The sequence below is a fragment of the Denticeps clupeoides genome, chromosome 7, assembly GCF_900700375.1.
Source record: "Denticeps clupeoides chromosome 7, fDenClu1.1, whole genome shotgun sequence".
Classification (NCBI taxonomy): domain Eukaryota; kingdom Metazoa; phylum Chordata; class Actinopteri; order Clupeiformes; family Denticipitidae; genus Denticeps; species Denticeps clupeoides.
In genome coordinates this window covers 24,088,044-24,109,223 of record NC_041713.1, presented here as the reverse complement: position 1 = coordinate 24,109,223, position 21,180 = coordinate 24,088,044, and the positions used below count along the sequence as shown (strand labels likewise).

General features: G+C 42.3%; 3 protein-coding genes across 5 annotated transcripts in view; 1 reads left to right on the top strand and 2 right to left on the bottom strand.

Annotated features, from left to right (window-relative positions):
• Window positions 1–2,958: 2,958 nt before the first annotated feature.
• Window positions 2,959–10,813, bottom strand: LOC114793884 (E3 ubiquitin/ISG15 ligase TRIM25). The gene is made up of 9 exons (XM_028986031.1): window positions 10,417–10,813; window positions 9,712–9,951; window positions 7,863–8,153; window positions 6,031–6,827; window positions 5,373–5,468; window positions 4,290–4,538; window positions 4,191–4,213; window positions 3,938–4,086; window positions 2,959–3,777 (listed from the first exon to the last, which is right to left on the bottom strand). The coding sequence occupies exons 1-9, from the start codon at window positions 10,688–10,690 to the stop codon at window positions 3,212–3,214; spliced, it is 2,685 nt and encodes an 894-aa protein (XP_028841864.1). The 5' UTR covers window positions 10,691–10,813; the 3' UTR covers window positions 2,959–3,211.
• On the top strand, window positions 10,382–18,496 carry LOC114794518 (lysosomal protective protein-like). Of its 3 annotated transcripts, none has more exons than XM_028987127.1 (12): window positions 10,382–10,548; window positions 14,348–14,641; window positions 14,726–14,837; window positions 14,923–15,057; window positions 15,502–15,660; window positions 15,745–15,836; window positions 16,017–16,101; window positions 16,840–16,989; window positions 17,262–17,389; window positions 17,606–17,768; window positions 18,171–18,260; window positions 18,345–18,496. In XM_028987127.1, the coding sequence occupies exons 2-12, from the start codon at window positions 14,469–14,471 to the stop codon at window positions 18,423–18,425; spliced, it is 1,368 nt and encodes a 455-aa protein (XP_028842960.1). In that variant the 5' UTR covers window positions 10,382–10,548; window positions 14,348–14,468; the 3' UTR covers window positions 18,426–18,496. The 3 variants fall into 3 exon arrangements, with proteins under 3 accessions (XP_028842960.1, XP_028842959.1, XP_028842958.1); XM_028987126.1 differs by having other exon boundaries at window positions 10,382–10,902; XM_028987125.1 differs by having other exon boundaries at window positions 10,382–11,960.
• Window positions 18,497–18,633: 137 nt separating this feature from the next.
• LOC114794723 (LHFPL tetraspan subfamily member 3 protein-like) overlaps window positions 18,634–21,180 on the bottom strand; it is a 34,443-nt gene continuing 31,896 nt past the window's right edge. The window contains exons 3-4 of the mRNA XM_028987463.1: window positions 21,091–21,117; window positions 18,634–20,971 (exon numbers count right to left, since the gene is read on the bottom strand). Coding sequence (XP_028843296.1) covers window positions 21,101–21,117 — 17 coding nt within the window. The 3' untranslated portion in view covers window positions 18,634–20,971; window positions 21,091–21,100. The remainder of the gene's footprint in view (window positions 20,972–21,090; window positions 21,118–21,180) is intronic.

Sequence of the window (21,180 nt, the reverse complement as noted above, 5' to 3'; positions counted from 1 at the left end):
CCACATTAACAGGGAGAGAGTGGTAGATACGGAGTAGAGGACTATCGGGACACCACTCTCTGCAATAAAGGACATTTACACCACGCGCTGTCTCAGAAAGACAAAGCGCATCATGGAGGACTGCAGCCACCCTGCACTGCCCTTTGTCACCTTTCTGCCATCTGGCAGAAGACTCACTCACAGCACATTTTAGGAACAGCTTTTACGCCAGCACTGTAACACTATTCAACACACAGTAACAGGACAGGCTTTTCTAGGCAATAAATATACTTTCCCCTCATCACCGGCAATGCTGTAGCACACATCACTTTACATGGATGGCAGTGATACTTTAAGTTATGTAACTTACAAACTTCTACTTACTTATTTAGACATTTATTTATATTCATACTGGTATATTTATAGCACATTGCATTAGCAGGACAATGTACGTGTGCATGGATGCTCCATTTAACAATTCTGACTTTCTGAATCACAAAGAGGAGACTCAACAACCCAGATAACTGCAGATTTTAAAAGTGCTCGTGTCTTATTGTCCTGTGATTGAGTGATGGATTTGATTGATGGTGAACAAGGTAATGAAGGTGGAGGTGTGACAGTTTTGTTCTGGGCCACTTTTATGTACCTTTTACTGCCAATCATGTAGTCTAGTCAGCAAGTAATTAGGTTCATTCTAAACGGCAGTGACTGCTGATTTCTCTCTGTTGAATTTTACTTCAGTCCCAACTCCAGGGCTTGCTATGTAAGGGATATATGAATATGGTAGTTGGTTTGACACCAACGATTAATGGGAGGAGGTTTGAAATCTGGAGAATTGGTGCCAGAGGAACAATCTCCACCTGAACGTCAGCAAGACAAAGGAGTTAATAGTGGACTTTAGTGCCAAGCAGGAGAGGACCTACCAGACCCCTGTCATCAACAAAAGCCCAGTGGAGAGAGTGGACAGCTTCGGTTACCTCGGTACCTTCTGTTACCAAGGTGCTCAGGAACTTCTACTCCTGCACCGTGGAGAGCATCCTGACAGGAAACATCTCAACAGGCCCTACAGAGGGTGGTTCAATCAGCTGAACGCATCATCTGTACCAAGATCCCTGACCTTCAATCAATTTACAGCAAGATGTGCTGGACCAGGGCCAGGAAGATAGTGAAGGACCCCAGCCACACCGACAATGGATGGTTCTCTCTGCTGCGATCAGGAAAGCGCTTCTGCTCCCTGAAGTCCAACACAGAGAGAATGAGGAGGAGCTTCTTCCCGCAGGCTATACGAGCTCTCAACAACAACACTACATAGGACAGAACTCTAATACACTCCAGCACTTTCACTTTCAATCACTTCTAGACTGTCCACCCAGAATCTTACACAATTTTTTTTTACTTTCACGTATCTCATTTGCACACCTTCACCCTACCTGTTACACATATTTTATGTTAAAAACATAAGTGTAATATTTGGTGATGTTTGCAATATTTGCATATTGGTTCATTGTATACTTGCAATATTTGCAATACTGTGGTCTGTAGCAATCGCTTTTCAGCATTTCACTGCATATCATACCATGTATGACTGTGTATGTGACAAATAAATTTGAAATGTTATGCACAGCATCCAAAACGACAAAGAACATACTCTGATGGCGGCCTTAATATTTTCCCAGTTAAAATATAAAAAAAAAAAAACGAATGGTACAGAGTCAATCTCAGGGGTCACCTTTCAGTAATTGCCTGTTGGGACGGTCCTAAGCCATTTCTTCTTGTATAGTGAAAGTGTTTCAGAATATTCTTAGATTTATATAGTTCCATAATCCAGTCAATATAGATAATATGAGACCCCATTTTCCTCAGAATAGGCTTCATTTCATAATTATTTTGAGCCTTTAGTGTTTCATCCACATTATTCATGATCTATATGAAATAAAATTATTAATGCTAAAAACATCAATACTTTTTCAGACTTTTGCAGAGTTGTTACACAGTTACAACACTTATGTTTGCAATGAAACACTGCATAAACGTTTACCACTGTAGACCTACGGCGCTCATCACCAAGCCATGGCAGGCAAAAAATAAAAATAAATTCTCATAAAAGAAAATATCATTTTATTCAATAAATATGCACTGTATATATATTTTTTGGCAATGTGACCTGGTGGTGTCAAACTACCTCTCATGTAGAAATAATGTTCCTTACATGCTACAGGGCTCTGGTGTTAAACAAACTCAATTTTATTTTAACTAAACCTCAACTAAATCCATGCATATTACTTGCTGATTTCCATCACATGCAGCTACTGCATCCCACGTAAGAGGCCAGAGCTTCAATATCCTGCATAAAATTGCATGGCTGTTAATTCACTTCCAATTGGCCATGCACGAAGTACCATCTGATACCCCTTTGCCCCATCATCCAGGAAGGAAAGCCCCTGGGGGCAAATCAGTTGGAACCATGAACAGTTTCAGTTCCATAAGCTCATCGCTGTTGCCGTCAGCCAGCCAGAAAGAGACGGTGTGAGCTCGCTGTTCACACGCTGAAAACTGATTCGATATTTACACTCATGAATCCAGAGCCGGCCACTCCCACATCTTCAGTTTCAAAATCAACTGATCAACTGAAAAAGCTGAAACCCCAAAAACACAAACTCAAAATGTAGAGCGCTTCATGTGTAACTTCTTACCACATCCACATGAAGCATGAAGAGGAAAACAGGTTTCAAAAACTGGTTTCAGTCCCCTGTAGACAAAGACTGCCCTCTAGAGGTAAAAATGCAATGTGACTGATGATTTCCTACAAAATTATTTCAGCTCAAATACTGAAAATTCTGTACTAGAGCTAAAATTAGAACTAGTCCTCCTTTCATGCACATTCAACAAATTAGTAAAAGCTTGAAAATGTAGAGGCAGCAGCAGTGTTCATTAGACCAATCCAAATGCTCACTGTGAAAAACCACGTATGACTAGAAATATCATAACTACAAACAGTTTATTTCATTATAAAAACAATGATTGACAAATCATTTTGTATTTAGTTCAATATAAATCTGAAACATAGAACAGAAAATGGAAAAGATTATTAAAGTAAAAGCGTTTATAAAATGTGAAGTGATAGTGAAGTGATTGTGTGTGTGGGGACTGCTGGTGCTTTGGTCAGTGGCACCTTGGAAGATCAGGATTCGAACCGGCAACCTTTAGTCCCGAAACCTAGCTCTTTAGTCCCCTACTCACTGCTGTCTCTTTCAAAAATGTCGCAGATGGTGAGCTGGGTCTTGGACGCGGCCAGCGCTGGGTACAGGGGCTGGTGGAATGTGTGCTGGTAGCTGTAGAGCAGTGTGAGAGCGCCCCCTTCAGCCACACTGAAGAAGGACAGGCAGCCTTCCTCGAAATCCAGCAGGAGCCCCACCCTCCGCAGTGCACTGCTGTCGACGCACACGGCCGCGCTCTCTTTGTCGTACAGCGCCTCGATTTTGCCCTTGCCCTCACTCAGCAGACACCAGGAGAAGGGGTTGAAGCCCAACCGGCAGGTGTCCTTCTGCCCCCTGCGACCGATCTGGCCGCTGCAGACGCCCACTTTCCATCGGCCCTCGTCCGCAGGCACCTCCACCTCCCAGTACCAGCACCCGCCCTGCAGGGGGCTGGAGGCCAGGACCTGGGGGAAGGAGGTAAACCGCGACTCAAGCTCAGGATACGGCTGCGGGGTCTCACTGAAGGTCACCTGACGGTTCTCTCTGGAGAGCACCAGTTTGGTGTGAGCTGTGTCGGGGTCCATGGAGGGTGTTATGCCATCTGTAGAGGAGAAAAATCTCTTCTTAGCGCTGTGGTGACCACTGTGTTGCCGAAAGAATAAAGGGCTGAGCATGTACAATAGAATAATAGTAGGAAATACTGAAAACTAGAGGAATATCAGGAAATGTCTGAAGAGCTGTAAAATAAGATGGAAACTCACAGAGCAGTCGAAATGGGTCTCTGTGGGGCAACGATATGATAACAGAGTCCAGCCTTGTCACGGTCCAGTCACGAAGGCAAGCCAGACGGGCATGATCCACTTCCTGCGGCGGGTCCAGATCTTCCACTGGGTTGGACATAGTGCTAACGCTACAATTTAGGAAAAACACATATTTATTTGGACATCTATTGGCACTTCAACCATTTATTACTGCAGAGGTACAATTTTATGCATATATTCAAATAATACTCACTTCTGGACTATATTTCTGTACTCCTAAGAAAATAAACAGGAATCAGTTAAAATTGTGCATTTCTTGTGTCATAATAGTTCAAAAGCAGTAAAAATTTACCATGATGAAGGCCTGGTCCTGGGCCCGCAGTGCCCCAGTGCCATCAGCCAGGCCAGTGAACTTGTCCATGGAGCCCTGGACTGAAGTGAGGGAGCTCTCCAACTGTCCAATCTGCTCTTCCACCCCCATCAGGGTCCTGGCCTCCTCTTGGTCCACACAGCGCAGTGCCTGCTGCTCTTCCTGCTCCAAGGCCTCCCGAATACGCTGGTACTGCATCCGAATATTGGACCTGGCCTCCTCAAGAACCTCCTGAGGATGAATGTAAGATTCACAACAGCAGCTACACAATCTCTTATTCTATGTAGGTAGGTTTATTAACCACACTGGGCCCTTTTGATATAATTTATCATCATAATAAACCATCAGTTTTGAAAGGATGATAAGTCTTTAAAGTAAAAGTCCTGTTTAATATATTGTACTACGTTGTAAAAAAAAAAAATCTATATTCAGCAGAAAGAGATACTTTGCCAGCAAAAGAGCAAGTAACACTGGTTTAACTACAATGCCCGTCCAAAAAAAAATATTATTTGCTTTTGGGTTAGGGTATTCCCAGTATAGGGTCAATTACGACATTCATTCCCTGTGGCATTGTTACGGTAAACAAATCTGCAACGTTACATTTATTTCTGTCCAGAGTTGCATTCCTTTTCCCCTAAGATCTTGTAGAGAGGATGGGACAGTTGAACTGAAACAGATTAACACCTTTTTACGTGTCCACAGATCGCATCTTCCGAGAAGCTACTTACTGCATCAATTTGGATTAAATTAGAATAATATGATCATCCACACAGTAATTATGCAATGGAAGGCTTTTATCTATTTGCTTTGTTAAATCGTGGTGGTGATATGTGTTTTTTGGACAGGCAGTGTATAAAACACTGTTTTTGTGCTTGTGATAATGACTCCATATTGTTGAAACACACAATTAAATGATCATGATGATTGAACAGATTTTAGATCTCATGGCAAAAAAATAAAAATATTAAGTAGTGCATTACAACTGCAATGGAAGAATTCTGCAAGAAAACAAGCTGGTGCCACAAAACAATACAAGAAGATCCACATGTGAGCTTATGCACTTACCAGGTAACTCAGCCTCTTCTCCTGCAGCTCAGATGTTCGGGTCTTCACTGCTTTTTCATAGTTCTGCAGTTTCTTCATTTCTTCTTTCATTTTTTCCTGGTGAAAAATATGTAATTGCATTAGAGAATAATGCTGTACAAAAAAAATGTATTGTATGGTGAAATTTTAGGGTTAAATGGGAGAGTAAAACTGGCCATTGCGTTGTATTTATACTCCTCTGCTCAATTTAATTTATATTGTTAATTTGTAAGTGAATCTGCCCAAATTCCCTAGACATACAGGCACAATTTCAAGAGGTTCTCAGGATTTACATAAATAAATTTTTTAATGATGCTTGCGCATGTGATGAATTGACAGGTATGGGTTTAAAATGATCCAGAATGAGGAAGTAGCATGCATGAGAGCCAATCATAATCATTACAAACTCGGTTTATAAAAAGATTGGGCGCAGAAATGATTACATGCCAACAAAAAGATAAGAATTATGTAAAAAAAAAAAAAAAAAAAGAAGTTGATGATGGAATCAATATTGATGAACAATACTCGCTAGGATCACTAAGTGATCTGTGTAAATCCTGAGGAGACCTTTGACCTTACACTAGGTGCATAGTCAGTGCCCATAATGCCATTTGTTCTGGTGCTTTTGTGCTCTTCTCACTCTCAACTCCTTCTCTGCATCCTTGATGCTGATGCAGGTGTGGTCACGATGGCAGCCAATCACAGTGCAGACGGTGCACACGCACACTTGACACTGCCGGCAGTAGATGCGGTTCATCTCCTGGTGCTCCTGGCACCGCCAGGGTGACATGTCCTCAACAGCAGGCACGAGTGGGTGGCTCTGGAACACTGGTGACTCCAGGTGAACCTGAAGGTGCTCTGGACACATGGAGGCTCCACACACAAGGCAGGTCTTTACTGCTGAAACGTTCCTCTGGCTGGGACAGTAGTGACAACGTATGGTACAGAGACTGGAGACGGCATGAGAGGATAGATCTGGGACAGATTCCTCATTCAAATGTGGAGTAGGAACCTTCGTGGCTGGTGGACGTTCAGGTGTAGGTCTGTCAGGCGACTTTTGGTGCACTTTATAGGGAGATGTTCTCTCTGGGGACATCTCCCTGATTCCCTCCTCACTGGTGGTCATTTTTTCTGGAGGGTTCTGCTGTTCATTAACTGAGGTTCCTGGTTGGTCTCTTGCTGGGTCAGTGCACCTCATGGATGTCCCCTCCAGCGGTGATGCACTCAAGTTTCCGCTGGAGGCCGCTGTTGTGAATGGAGCCTTTTTCCTGGGTGGGTTCTCACTATCGGAGGAACTGTCCTCTACATTAAAGGTGCCATTTCTAGATGGGGACGAACTCAGTCTGTGTCCTCCTGGATGTGGGCCAGATGAACTGGCAGCTCTCTTTCCGAGCAAACTGCTTGGTGAACCATAGGACGATAGTTTCTTCTTCCAACCTGCAGTACAACAACCATGCAAAATGTTGTGTTAGCCCAATGAATTGAATACCTAAATACTTTTACACATCACAAAAACAATGCGTTAAATCAACCTGCGACCATTCCTGCAAATTGCACCCACATACTGACATGGAGCATGTAAGCATGTGCGTCAGACACCACCGTGAAACCGATCCTGTAAAACTTGGCTTTATATGGCTGGATATTTGGATGGGTTCAGGTAAGGAGACATAGTAGTAAAACGGATTTACAGTGTTGTATTGTTTAAGCGGAATTAAAACCCTGGCTGGTGCACAGTAGTAAAACTGCCTGAAATCCATATGGAAACAGACAGTAGTATTCTGTAATATACTTCTATATACAGTACAGGCCAAAAGTTTGGACACACCTTCTCATTCAATGTGGTTTCTTTATTTTCATGACCATTTATGTTGGTAGATTCTCACTGAAGGCATCAAAACTATGAATGAACACATGTGGAGTTATGGACTTAACAAAAAAAGGTGAAATAAGTGAAAACATGTTTTATATTCTAGTTTCTTTCCTCTGATTACTGCTTTGCACACTCTTGGCATTCTCTCGATGAGCTTCAAGAGGTCGTCACCTGAGATGGTTCTCCAACAGTCTTGAAGGAGTTCCCAGAGGTGTTTAGCACTTGTTGGCTCCTTTGCCTTCACTCTGCGGTCCAGATCACCCCAAACCATCTGGATTGTGTCCGCTGACTGTGGAGGTCAGGTCTCCACTTTTTATTAAGTACATAACTCCCCATGTGAATGTAAATGGTCATGAAAATAAAGAAAACACATTGAATAAGAAGGTGTGTCCAAACGTTTGGCCTGTACTGTACATCGTTGCCCATGTCGTGTAGAAATCCAGATATGAAACTGTTGTCTAGCAGTGGAAAATAAAGTAAATCCACTCCTGTTAAAACAAGTAGAACGAGATTACAGTCGCGTTTTCTGACCACAAATGTACCATAACACTGAACCAACTACTCTGCCGCTGGGAAGCGCCACCCAGGCGTCTTCATACCTGTCGCCGCTGGTGGCGCAGACGTCCACTCCGCGTCGGACAGCGTCCTGTACTCCTGCCTGCACTCGGGACAGTAGAAGGGACCTGACGGAGAGCAGCTCCACACCTCGCCGATGCACGCCTTGCAGAAGCGGTGCCTGCAGCGCAGCGTCGCCGGGTCCCTACAGTCGCCGTGGCACAGCGGGCACTGGGACTTCACGCTGGCTGGAACGTCCATCGAGGCGCCCATTTTCAAGCGAGATGGGAGAGAAAATTTAGCAGGAAAAACGAAAGCGCCAGGGGCGAAACGTCAACGGAGGAGGAGGAGGAGGAGGAGGAAGGGGGGCAGGAGGAGCCAGTTTGAATTTCGCCACAGTCCCGTCCGTCCTGGTTCCTTCTTAAAGCAGCAGGCGCGTCCCAATTTCACGGGAAATACAGCGGGTGGATGAAGTCGCTCCCTGTTAAGTGGGCTGCGTGCGATTTTCAGCCATGACTCTCCAGCGTACAACTACAACAAAGCAGCTTTAAACGCGCAGAATTACCGCAGCAGGTTAACGGGCTCGCGTGGGTTAGCCGTGTCTCAACGAACCCCCGCCGTGTGGGGACAGGTTCCCGAAAGAAGGTTCCGTCATGTAGTGAAAGAATAAACAGGAATCATTTTTACAAAATAATTTCCATGCCTTTCTGAAATTTCTGTGCAGAATTTAAATAAAATCACAAAACGTCTAATTTATCAAAATATTGTAATGGTAAAATTATGACAAGCCAGAAAAGTTTAACTTAAACGACCATGTTTATTCCTTACGGGAAACAATGTACTCCATTCTACATCTATGTATCAATCAGATTTCTATGTATCAATCAGTTTATTTCTTATTCCAAAACGTTTCTAAGCCTCTCTTTTCAAATTCCATGACTTTTCCAGGTTTATAATGATCGTAGGAACCCTGGTAAAATGGCTGTGCAAATCATGCCTCAGCATTTCCATTAGTTTCTAAATTTAATCAGAATTATATCACAAACATGAATTCAATGCCTAAGAAACCAATCAAAGTATGAAGAACATGGCTAATAACAAGATAATGACATAATAAAGGTCAGGCCTATTTGTGATTTAAAGTATTTTACTGCTGCAGTGAATAAAGTACAACATGATATTATATATATATATATATATATATATATATATATATATATATACACACACACACACACACACACACACACACACACTCACACACACACACACACACACACACAAGCACACACACACTTCTTATTTAAGCCAGAGAACCAGGGAACAGCAGCAATTTTATTACAAACCATCTCCCTGGTGCTGTTTAATTTGGAGATGGTGCTAGTTTGACTAATTTTTTTAGGTGAGTGGCTTTGTTTAGCTACTTTGCATTAGAAAAATATTCCATAGGGTCTTCAGCCATGTTAAGTGAGAATCCAAACCCACAATTACAGTACAAAATGTGTTTATGTTACCAGGGAGCCAAATGAATAAAGGTAGCTTGTAGAAGAATGTTCTGTAATCTTCTCTCCCTGAACAATGGCTGAATACTATCTGAAGTCCACACTGCTACATCTTTTTTGTAAGGTGACCGTCCATGTGTTGTTAAATGAGACATCTCGTCAATGTCCTTTTAATTCTACTGAAGCAAATTACAAACAGTACTACATGCTACAATCAGAGCGCAGTGCACACACCGGTATTTACTATTCAAAATCTGACTGCTTTGGGAGTAAATCTGAGCACCCGACACGTAACATTCACACCATGCACGTTGTTTTAGGATAGTAGAATATATTATATATAAATCTGAAACACTGCTGGACCATTGTTGTTGAGCAAGTAGACATTAACCTGACATACCTGGAGTAGCAAATGATGATGGTGGGGATGCTGATGCACCATCTGAAAATGTACTGTATGAGCTGTACTCCTGCCCACATTCCGGGCAGTAATACGGACCAGTTGAAAAGCCACTCCACAGCTCCTTGATGCACTCCTGACAGAAGCCATGTTTGCACTGGAGAGTGACTGGGTCATTACAGTCTTGGTGGCACAGCGGGCACTGGGACTCCACAGAGCCTGGAGTGTCCACTGAAGTAGGAAACAGAAGAAGCATCTGAATTCAGTAATGAGGGATGTTCTGAACTTTATTCAGGATCAAGGTTCACCTGGTGTGGGGGATGCCAAATAAATAAATAAAACACATTCTTTATTTTTCCTCTCCATGCAGTCCATATGGTGTTTGCAGGTGAATTAAAGCAGATGAAAAATAAATAAGAAAATGCGTGGAACATAGGTGAAACTCCACACGCTTCAGACTAGTGTGGCATTTTATTTTGAAACCATGCATATGGACGACGTGGAATAGGAACATACAGACTTTTATTTTGAAAAGCGAAGAGGACGAATGGGGAAGGAAGATTTTATAAAAAGATTTTATTAAAGATAAATATTTTATCACTTTATATACCTGTTATTATTTGTTTAGTTATATTTAAGAATTGAACTGCTTCACTGCTATTGCTCTGTTTAAAAAGTACGCAATATCCTGCACACCTGCTGTGACGGATGAAGGCGGCGAGGATGGCGGCGGTTGCTGCGGGGACGCTGGTGGGGAAGACGTCCACTCCGCGTCGGACAGCGTCCTGTACTCCCGCTCGCACTCGGGGCAGTAATACGGACCCGACGGTGAGCAGCTCCACACCTCGCCTATGCACTCCTGACAGAATCGGTGCCTGCAGCGGAGAACCGCCGCCTCCTCCGGCGGGCAGTCGCGGTGGCACAGCGGGCACAGCGGGCACAGAGGCTCCATGCGGGCCGGAGCGTCCATCGAGGCGGCAGAACATGAGAAAACGAAAGCAAAACCGGCGGAGGGAGGAGCCGACGCCGATTCGGACACGCCCAGAAACAGAAAGTTCTGCGGCGTCGGGTGTCAGAATGTGTGCAGCTTTATTTAATCTGTTGATCCACTTAACAAGCGCAAGACCTTCCAGACACGCATTTCCCCCGGCCCCATTAAAGCAACATGTCTTCCTCAGGACGGTGGGTAACTCTCCAACTGGCGTCCCTAACTAAAGCCGGGCACGTAATGCATTCTGGGAACCATACATAATTCCTCGACGTTACAGTACGGACGTTTAATAGAAAAAAAAAAAATCAAGCTAAATCAGACATATGTGGGACACCAATTCTCAAGCGTGTCTTATATTCTGTGGCAAAATTAATTTTATAATGACAATTACCTTACAGCTTGTTCCATTCTCACGTTATGCCATCACTTTGATTTTTGACAGTGAAGTCGGCTGATATTTGTGGCAGTAGAAACTGACTTTGAATTGCACAATCCGAAATTACATTGTTCAAGATTCAAGAGTCAAGATTAGTGTATTGTCAGTTCAACAGTATACACAGTATAACGTGTATTGAAATAATGTTTCACACAGACCCCCGTAGTGCAATCATAAAAGAAAATATATATGTATTTACACACTAAACTAAACTATACTGACTAAAACTAAAACTTAAATACCATACAGGTTATAACTTCTGTACAATGTACAGGTCTGACAGAACATAACTGGTCAACATCATGCTTGTAGGATGCTTGTAAGAGGATATGTTTGATATTTCAAACAGGACACACAAGACAAGACAAACATGTGCAAAATGTGTAGAAATGTGAATCACAAATATGTTATAAAAAACCCACTATGGTCAGGACTTGTTGTGGCCACTGCTACCTAGCACACCACCACCTTGGTTCCTTGAATCTGGATTCCAATTAAATTGAAAGTGATTTTTTTTACATCCCTAGAAATGTAACACAAACTTGCTTCTCCAAATTCAATTTCAGTGTATTGTGAAGCACAATCCGGGTCCTTGAGAAAAACCAACGGAGCACAGGTTTAATTTCGTTGGAATTCAGATTCATATTCATATCAATTCAAAGATGTAAAAAAATCACTTTCAATTTATCCACCAACGCCACGTTGCACTGCAGATGGCCCCGAGTTGGCGGATGCTATAGTCCAGGTCTGAGAGGAGATTCCCCAGGAGACCATCCACCACCTCATCAGAAGCATGCCAGTCGTGGTAGGGAGGTAGGGAGGTCCAAAGTTTGGACACACCTTCTCATTCAACAGTCTTTCCAACAGTCTTGAATGAGTTCCCAGAGGTGTTTAGCACTTGTTGGCCCCTATGCCTTCACACTGCGGTCCAGCTCACCCCAATCCGTCTGGATTGGGTTCAGGTTCGGTGACTGTGGAGACCAGGTCTCCACTTTTTGTTAAGTACGTAACTCCACATGTGTTCATTCATAGTTTTTTTTTCTATGCCTTCCCATCAAAACTCCACAAGTTTGCCTTCTCAATGAGAAGTTGTATCCAATTATTTGGCCTGTACTGTACATTACCGAACCTCATCTTGACTAGTTTTAAGGATATTACATCAAAGTTGGATCAGCCTGTATTGTGTTTTTTCACTCCAAATGTTACTCCAAATCCAAACCTCCATCAATAAATTGGATTTCCATTGATAATTTATGTGTGATTTTGTCATCAGCACATTGACTATATAAAGAAAAAAGTATTTAATAAGAATATTTAATTCATTCAGATTTAGGGTGTCTTATTTTTGTCTTCCCTTTATTTATTTGAGCAGTGTATGTATATCTCTGTACCTTGTCCTGTATGACATGCTGTGTTATGAGTAAATCCCCTGTCCTGTGGATGTTGTGTGTATGCATCCTTTTCTCTTGCCCTGTCCCTGTCGCCTTGACACCTATAATGTCATTGACATTCCATGTCCCTCTTATTAGCTTCCCCTTCCATGGCCTGTTGCTGGACGAGGTCCCAGTGGTAGAACTGATCTACGTCTGGGTCTAGATTTTGAGCAAACCCCTGCCTACAGTGTCTGGTGCCTGCTTGATTCCCACTGCTGTTAGGGACATTTTACAGTGCTGGGGAGTATCTGGTCGACTGGGATTGATTCGGCAGCAAGTTGCGCTGCTGGGTCCCGGGACCAAGGATTATACACAAACATACAGAGGTTATGTTGTGTTGCTATGTATCAGGCTTTAGGATAACAGATGTACTATTCCTGTTAGTTCCCTATCAGTATAATGATTACTTAATCACTTTTGACATTGGGATTGCCTGATAACTTTTAAAATAAAAGTGTAGATAAGGGTTTCTTTTTCCGGTTTAAGTAGACATTGGAAAACCCCTTCTGTCTTTGCTGATACTCATGTCCCCCAAATTAGAAATATTATTTCCATATAAAAAGATAATGCATTCCACCTTGAGGATAGACACGCAAGGTTATAGGAGGAGAATGCATCTGCCCAGTCTTTGTCAGTATTGCATTGTTATGCTGTTGAGGTTCCAATGAACTTTTACTCCTAAACAATATTGTGGTCAGAAGCTTACATAAACTCATTATGACACAAATGCATTGTAATTTGGGGCTTTTAATGATTTCTTTGTGCCATTTAGGGTGGAATGATTAAGCTTTTAAAAGATAAGAATGCAGCACTCAAGTCTGCCCAAATCACATCTAAATGGTTTTGGAATGGACAAAGCAGGCTGGATCCATAACAGAGAACCAACAAATTTAAGCTTTAAGTGAATTGTTCCACTGTTCTTGGCAGAATTGCTAGAGTTGCAAACATGGACAGATGCTCTATAAAACACTTTGGACATTGAGTTACACAACCCTTCAAAGCTATTAACACCCGCAGCAATACACAAACAATTGAAATGACTGTACAGTCACTTTCCTTTCTGTTTTTATAACTCTTAAAACAGCTTCCTTTATGCGGTCATAACTTTTCCTCGCAGAGGCTGCTCCAATTCCTGTTTCTTTTGCTGCATCTCAAACAACTTTTTGCAGCATAACGGATAGACTTCACCTACTGCCAGCTATGACAGATATAGAGCCCGGGCCAGTAGTCTGTGTTATGTACTGGTGTACTGCATGGTTATGGTTATGGTTAAGCATTACGCCACAGAGGTTCTCAACATCAGTTACATTTGGCCCTTGTTCCTTGTGTGAGTTTAAAATATGTCATGAACTTGTACCTTGTGCCCTCCTAGCGTGGCACTGCACTGTCCTCGCATGTGCTTTTTAAATAAATAAATATGGCCTTTGCTCACAGACAATATTTCTCTATTAAATTATGATTCTCTGTTCACATCCCTGTATTGATGTGTGAACATGCCCAAAATGAAAACTTGAGCTGATGCCTGTTCGATACAGTTTAAGTAGACATTTATCATTTTTCTTTATTGGGTCCACTCAGTTTGATTATAAAGTACAGTGCTTGTAGTATATTGGTAAAATTGTAAATAATTACAACATGTAAATATTGATATGCAAAAATCCTTTAAAATATATAGTCATGTATTGCCTAAAACATCAATCTTGAGCAAATGAATTGTTCGTTTATAATCCTATAGTCCCGTTGTTAATAATTGCACTCTGTTTACAGACAAATTCATGGAACGGAAACCTGGTGTATGCCAGTCCTGATAAAACGCTGATGCCCTGCACTCTGCTGATAATCGGGGTTTATATAAGAAGCCGAGTCAGAAGCTCAGGAGAAATCCACGATGCTTGCGTGGTGCAGTGCACTTGCGCTTGCTTTTTGCGTAGCCGCCACAGCGGCACAGAACGGGGCTGAGGCTGACCTCGTCACCTCCCTCCCTGGGCTGTCTGAGACACCAACCTTTCAGCACTACTCGGGCTACCTGCAGGCAGGCAGTGGCAAATATTTCCACTACTGGTGAGCTCAACGGCTGCCTGTCTTTTTTTTTTTTAGATCATTGGTACTTTGTCCTCAGCTTTTCATGTATTTGGACTTGCACAGGTTTGTGGAATCGCAGAACAATCCTTCCACCGACCCATTCATCTTGTGGTTGAATGGAGGCCCAGGGTGCAGCTCTCTGGAGGGGATGCTGTCAGAGAACGGGCCGTTCCACGTGAGTCTGTCCACGCCTCTGGACTCTTTCTCAGGCGTCCACCAGCTGTTTTACTCCTGTTCTGTTCTGCCCTCCCTGTCTTCAGCTGCATGATGATGCGACCGTCTACCTAAACCCATACAGCTGGAATCTGGTGGCCAATGTGCTGTACCTGGAATCCCCAGCTGGAGTTGGATTCTCCTACTCCACCACTGGGAATTACAGCACTAGTGACCCTCAGGTCTTTACACACATCAACTGGATGTATTTGTATTGTCTAAACTGTCAGATCAAAAGGCTATACAGGCTCTCAACAGCTATAAGAGCTCTCAACAACCACAACACTTCATAGGACAGAACACTAATACACTCCAGCACTTTAACTTTCAATCAATTCTGGACTCAATCCCCCAGGATCTTGAACAATTTTTTTACTTTTTACTCATTTGAACACCTACCTGTTAAAAACATGTTAAAAACATAAAAGTGTAATATTTGGTTTTGTTCGCAATATTTGCATATCGGTTTACTGTATACTTGCAATATTTACAATACTGTGGTCTATAGCAGTCGCTAAAGCATTTCACTGCATATCATACAGTCTATAACTGTGTATGTGACAAATAAAATTTGAATCTAAAATTTGAAAGCCTGTACAATCCCTGATTTGTCCGTTTCTTTCCAGGTTGCAGAGGACAACTACAACGCATTGCTGGACTTCTTTAACAAGTTCCCCTCTTTTGCCTCAAATAACTTTTACATATTTGCGGAGAGTTATGGTGGCGTTTATGGCCCAAGTCTGGCCCAGTACATCATCAGTAATTCTGCAAACATCAACCTAAAGGTGAGCAACTGTCAGTAATCTGTAATCTGAAAAGTCCCTCATACTGTCCCTGAATGGAGAAGGAGGGTAAAATGTCATTCGCAGGGAGTTGGAGTTGGAAATGGAATGACAAACTACGCCCTGAACGACCAGTCACTTATTTATTTTGGATACTACCATGGTCTCTTTAGTGAGAGGTGAGTGGTTTTGAAGGAACCTCTCTCTCTGGCTGGGACTTTTCTTGACTTGCTGGCCTACTTCTTATTCATATAAATCTCTTTTATTCACTTACATATTTTCTTTTTCTCTTATTTCCTTTGAGAACCGATTTGATTCTCTGTGAGTTCTTCTGAGTTGTTTTTTTTTTTTGTCGGCAGCTTGTGGAACCAGATGAACCAAGCGTGCTGTTCAGGGGGGTCCTGTAACTTCTACAGCAACAGTGATAGCAACTGCATGAACGCTGTGAGTTTATTTCCATTCACATCTCAAAATTTACCTTCTTGAGCATGACGAGCTGTTGATTACTGATCATGCATTTATCTATTTTTGACCCATTTTGATGACAATTGGAATGTTGATTCAGTAATGATCAGTAATGTATTGACTTCACCAAGACAGTTTTAACATCATGATCTACAGATTAGATGAAAATCTGAACCAAATGTCTAAATAAGGAAGGAACCCATCACCCTTGGTGAGCAGTGGGCAGCCATGACAGGCGCCCGGGGAGCAGTGTGTGGGGGTGGTGCTTTGCTCAGTGGCACCTCAGTGGCACCTTGGCAGATCGGGATTCGAACCGGCATCCTTCTGATTACTCGGCCGCTTCCTTAACCGCTAGGCCACCACTGCCCCATCATCAACGCCATTAGGCGCAGACAGGAAGTCATGCAAATTAGGAGACAAATTCCAGATCCGACCGTATGAGCTGCCGGTGAAGCAGAATGGTCACTCTATAAACAAATCGCCATTTCTAGCCAACTCGTATTAATGTTAAATAATCTCTCAAAGTGAAATTTTCATTATTATTATAAAATAATGTGAATGAATAAAGTTGCATTCTCTCGGTGAGCCACAACCACAATAATAAAAAGGTAAATTTTTTCAGGCATTAATGTGAATTTGAATGTGATTGTATTTTTCCACTGACATTGATGGTGGAAGCAGTGCTGCTCTGCTCACTCCCGATTCTCCCTCTACCAGGTGTACCAGGCCCTTTACGTGATTCAGGACATTGGGCTCAACATCTATAACCTGTACGGCCAATGTTACGGTGGAGCCCCGATGAATGGACGCTACGCTGCTGATGTCGCCAACCTCTTCCGAGACTCTGGCTTCACCTTCCAGCCCCAGGTGAGTTATTCAACCTGGCCTGAGCACAGGGAAAATATTCTTCAACTTATACCCATTGAATAACAAAGGGAAAACATGCACGTCTACTGATGACTGCAAGCCAAAGGAGCATCAAAGGCTCAGAAATTAAATTTAAAACTTGTTTAAATTTCTGGACCCAGCACTGCTTTACTGCTATAGAACCAATTCATGCATGATATAATACTCTGTGATGTGTGAAAATTGTATCAGTCCCATTCATCCATTTCTCCATTTGCTTGGTTCTCTTATAGATTGAGGCAGCAATCCCTGGGGTGCCCATGTGTATTAATGGCACGGCCATGTATGAATGGCTGAACAACCCAGAAGTGCGTAGTGCTCTGCACATCCCCACCTCTGTGCAGTCCTGGGAGCTCTGCAGGTCAACACCAGAACATACATGCAAATCTCAAATTTACATATTACAATACTAATATACATTAGTATATTAGTATTCATAGCTTGCCTGCAATTTTTTGATCATTTGATTCCATCAATGCACTAGATAGTGTGAACACGCAACACAACCCATCGTATTTTCAGTCTTCAAGTAGTCGTATTTCAAATATAATCCAAAATTATATGCTAATATTTTTAGCCATACGGTTGGAACATTGTACCAGAGGACCTACACAGACATGACCTCCTTCTACCAGAGCCTGCTGCAGAAGAACCTCCAGCTGCTGGTTTACAATGGAGACGTGGACATGGCCTGCAACTTCCTTGGTGCCAAGTGGTTTGTGGACTCTCTGAATCTGCAGGTGACATTGCCCACCTACCAAGCACCAGCATTTTGTTCATTATATTTCTAAATGAATATTTTGTAATTAAGGAGTGTGTAAACTTTAAGGGATGTTGAGTTGTAAAGGCTGCACTATTATTTGAATTTGCAAATAATGTGTGTTCATGAGACTTGAGTTGGGTCTGTCCTGATGCCATTATGGGACTTATTTACATTTACCGAATTTAGCCGACGCCCTTATCCAATCAGTAGTTACAGGGACAGTCTCCCTGGAGACACTAAAGGTTAAGTGTCTTGCTCAGGGAGTAAGTAGATTCTCAGACATGTCAGAAACAGGTTGCAGTAGTGCTCAGTGGTTTGCAGTAGTGGTTTGTGGTTGGCATGGGTAATGAAGCTTGTGACCTGGTTGTGTTTGTCACAGGCTTTGACTCAGTATGGGCCGTGGTACTTTGAAGACCAGATTGCCGGCTACGTGCAGCAGTATAAAAATCTCACCCTCCTCACTGTTAAGGTAAGAAACACTGGAGGTGTGAAGCCTGCTCAGTTTATAGTTTCTGTAGTATTGCGTGACACATCTGAGTGAATCCTCTTCCAGGGTGCTGGTCACATGGTACCAGAATACAAGCCTGGACCTGCTCTTCAGCTGCTCAAGAACTACTTGGCTAATTCTTATTGATATACGACTTATTCTGGATCAAAGCATCCTATGCGCCATATATACATGAATAAAGATTTAGTGAAATTGTATCTTATTTGTTGCCCAGATGTTTGATTCCACCAGATGGCGGCAAAAGGCCTCATTCTGCATTGACGTCAGCTTGTTCAAGTTTAAAGACTTTTTTTTTTTTAAAACACGAAATGTAATAACCACAGGACCCGAGGGAGGTTGTCTACAGAATGAAACCTTTATTGTCTTCAGTCAGCTTCACTCTTCACTGTTTTACTAAGTACAAGTTTGCTAGATTTACGGTTGTATTTACAGCAGTATACACACACAGTCGTAACATACTGTAACTTTGGACAAGGGAATATGAAACTTGTGCAGCCTAGAGACACAACGTCCTGTTATCATGTTATTACCCTGTTTGAACCCTTACTGAAAGATGCATCACATGGAGAGGGTACTTACACCAAGAGCAGGGGGGTTTCATGTACGTACATATATTTACAAGAGACTAGAGAATCAGGTTGGTTTTATCATGACACGGGAGTGGCTGGCTGTGTATGTCTGGGATTATAACAGCACACAGGTAAACGCTAACTGTCTACACAATGTAGCTAAAGTGAAAAAGTCATACAGGACGGACTTATTCCAGCTATTAATAATGAAGATAACAGCATTCATGTGCAATAAAAATGAAAATCTTGTTGAATTACACACATTCCTAAACTCATTTAATCTGCTCTTGTCTGTGGAACTCAGACAGTTGGTCATCAATTGCATAAAATTTCATGATTCTGATCCTAAAAATGCTTGCAATTAGTCACTTCCATTCAAATCTGCTGTTCAGTTAAGAAAAATATGTGAATAAGTGAAGATGGAGGAACAGAGCCTTCTAAACTCTTGACAGTGAAGAATGGCCTGAGATGTATTTTTACCCAAGAAACACCTAATTATAATGGTCCAGGGGATAATCTTGTTCATTATCAAACTCTTAGGTTTCCCATAAATATTCCCTTCTACCAGAATGAATTGACTCCCAGCCCACTGCAGGGCACACACACCATCATCCACTCACATACTCACACCCACAGACAATTTACACTTGTCAGTCCGATGGTGGTGCTGGTGGTGGGAGGAGACCAGAGAACCCAGAGAACTCCCCACACATCAAGCTGGAGCCAGGATGCCACCGTGCCCTGATGTCACATTATGAGATCAGGCCATTTTAGATTGTTTTCTTGTCATTATGATTCACAGCATGTTTAATCCTGCAGCACCCTTAGTGAGCAGTCGGCAGCCATGATAGGTGCCTGGGGAGCAGTGTGTGGAGACGATACATTGACCGTTTAGGATTTGAACCCGCAGCCTTCTCGTTCTCTTCCTTACCTGCTAAGCGACCATATCACCGATGCTAAATCAAGTGATATATTAAACACAGTAACATTTTCATTATTTTCACTGCGGAATCATTTTTCAGTTCTCCTCTCTGGGTAAAAGTCCACCAATGCTCTCCTTGCAGTTAGTCTTGATTATTGTTCATGATATTAGGATGAATCTTCATGTTTGTTTGTGCTCCTCTGCCAATAGTTTTTGAATCTGCACACCAGCAGGGTTTGCTGAGATGTTCCTCAAGGAAAGATGGGCCCATTGTGTTTTCCATACTAAAACAAATCTAATTTTGCTCATGAGTGATACCTAATGTGTTAGATTGATCAAATGTCGTGAAAGTGAGTAGACATAGCTTTTACATATTCATATGCATGTTTATGGGTCTCTGAAAACTAGAAAAAAGTGAGTATGTTTAACTATCTGACATGAAACAAGTCATGACCAATGCATGAACACACACTCACACCAGCCTATTTCCTATTTATCACAGTGAACTGGGAAGTACTCTTTGTGCAAAAATATGACCATGATTGCATTTGAAAGCTGATGGCACTTACTCATACTGAAAGTCTATTAAGGTTTGTACACAGAATATTCCTAGACCTACATGAACAAATCAACAGATAAATACAATAGCCAGAACTAAAACACAATTTAAAATAAAATACTGATTTTAGGAAAGTTGTGTTGATATGTTTAGCCATACTTACAAAAAGCTAAACTTCAGTTGTCCAGCCCAAGCAGACGAGCAGCATCTACTGTACACACCTCCAACCATGTTGGATGTGAATTTTCATCCAATTGTGAGCCTCAAAATAATTGACCATTCTTTGTTTACTGAGTATCCCAACTGCTCCTCAAACCCAACACATCAAATGCTGCAATACTGAGAAATATGATTCCACTTCACACACACTCTCTCAAGTTATATTTATAAGAAGCATGACGAAAGTGTGTTCTCAAAGTTCACATCAGACGTGAAGCTGGTGCCTGATTCAATGGGACAGCAGATGTGGTCCGTGTTGGCTGGATGTCTGTGGGGGAGACCTTTGGGTGCTGACGAGCTGGAGAACAGGAGGATGTAAAGTCCTTTGGGGAGAGGTTAGATAAGGGGATCATCGCTTGATTATTTGTAGATGTGATGGGTCAGTTGATGGGACACCCCAGAGCTGTTGAAGGAGAGAGTTCAAAAAGACGAAGGTCATAATCCATATGGCTAATAATGCAGTTAATCTCATCATTTAAAAATAATTTGCTAACGTTGGTTCAGGATTTATTTATGACTCACCTTCTGATGTTTAGGCATTGCCACCTTCTGCAAAGACAGAAAAATAGAGATAGAGTCAATATCAAAAACCACAGGCTTCCAGGAGGGAAG

Excerpts from the sequence above, each read along its gene's own strand:
- LOC114793884 (XM_028986031.1), bottom strand. The coding sequence starts at position 10,690 with ATGGACGCTCCGGCCCGCATGGAGCCTCTGTGCCCGCTGTGCCCGCTG. Across the intron at positions 9,952-10,416 it reads GCCTTCATCCGTCACAGCAG|TGGACACTCCAGGCTCTGTG; the intron begins GTGTGCAGGATA and ends TTCCTACTTCAG. Across the intron at positions 4,214-4,289 it reads AGGACCAGGCCTTCATCATG|GAGTACAGAAATATAGTCCA; the intron begins GTAAATTTTTAC and ends TTATTTTCTTAG.
- LOC114794518 (XM_028987127.1), top strand. The coding sequence starts at position 14,469 with ATGCTTGCGTGGTGCAGTGCACTTGCGCTTGCTTTTTGCGTAGCCGCC. Across the intron at positions 15,058-15,501 it reads ACAGCACTAGTGACCCTCAG|GTTGCAGAGGACAACTACAA; the intron begins GTCTTTACACAC and ends GTTTCTTTCCAG. Across the intron at positions 16,990-17,261 it reads GCTTCACCTTCCAGCCCCAG|ATTGAGGCAGCAATCCCTGG; the intron begins GTGAGTTATTCA and ends GTTCTCTTATAG.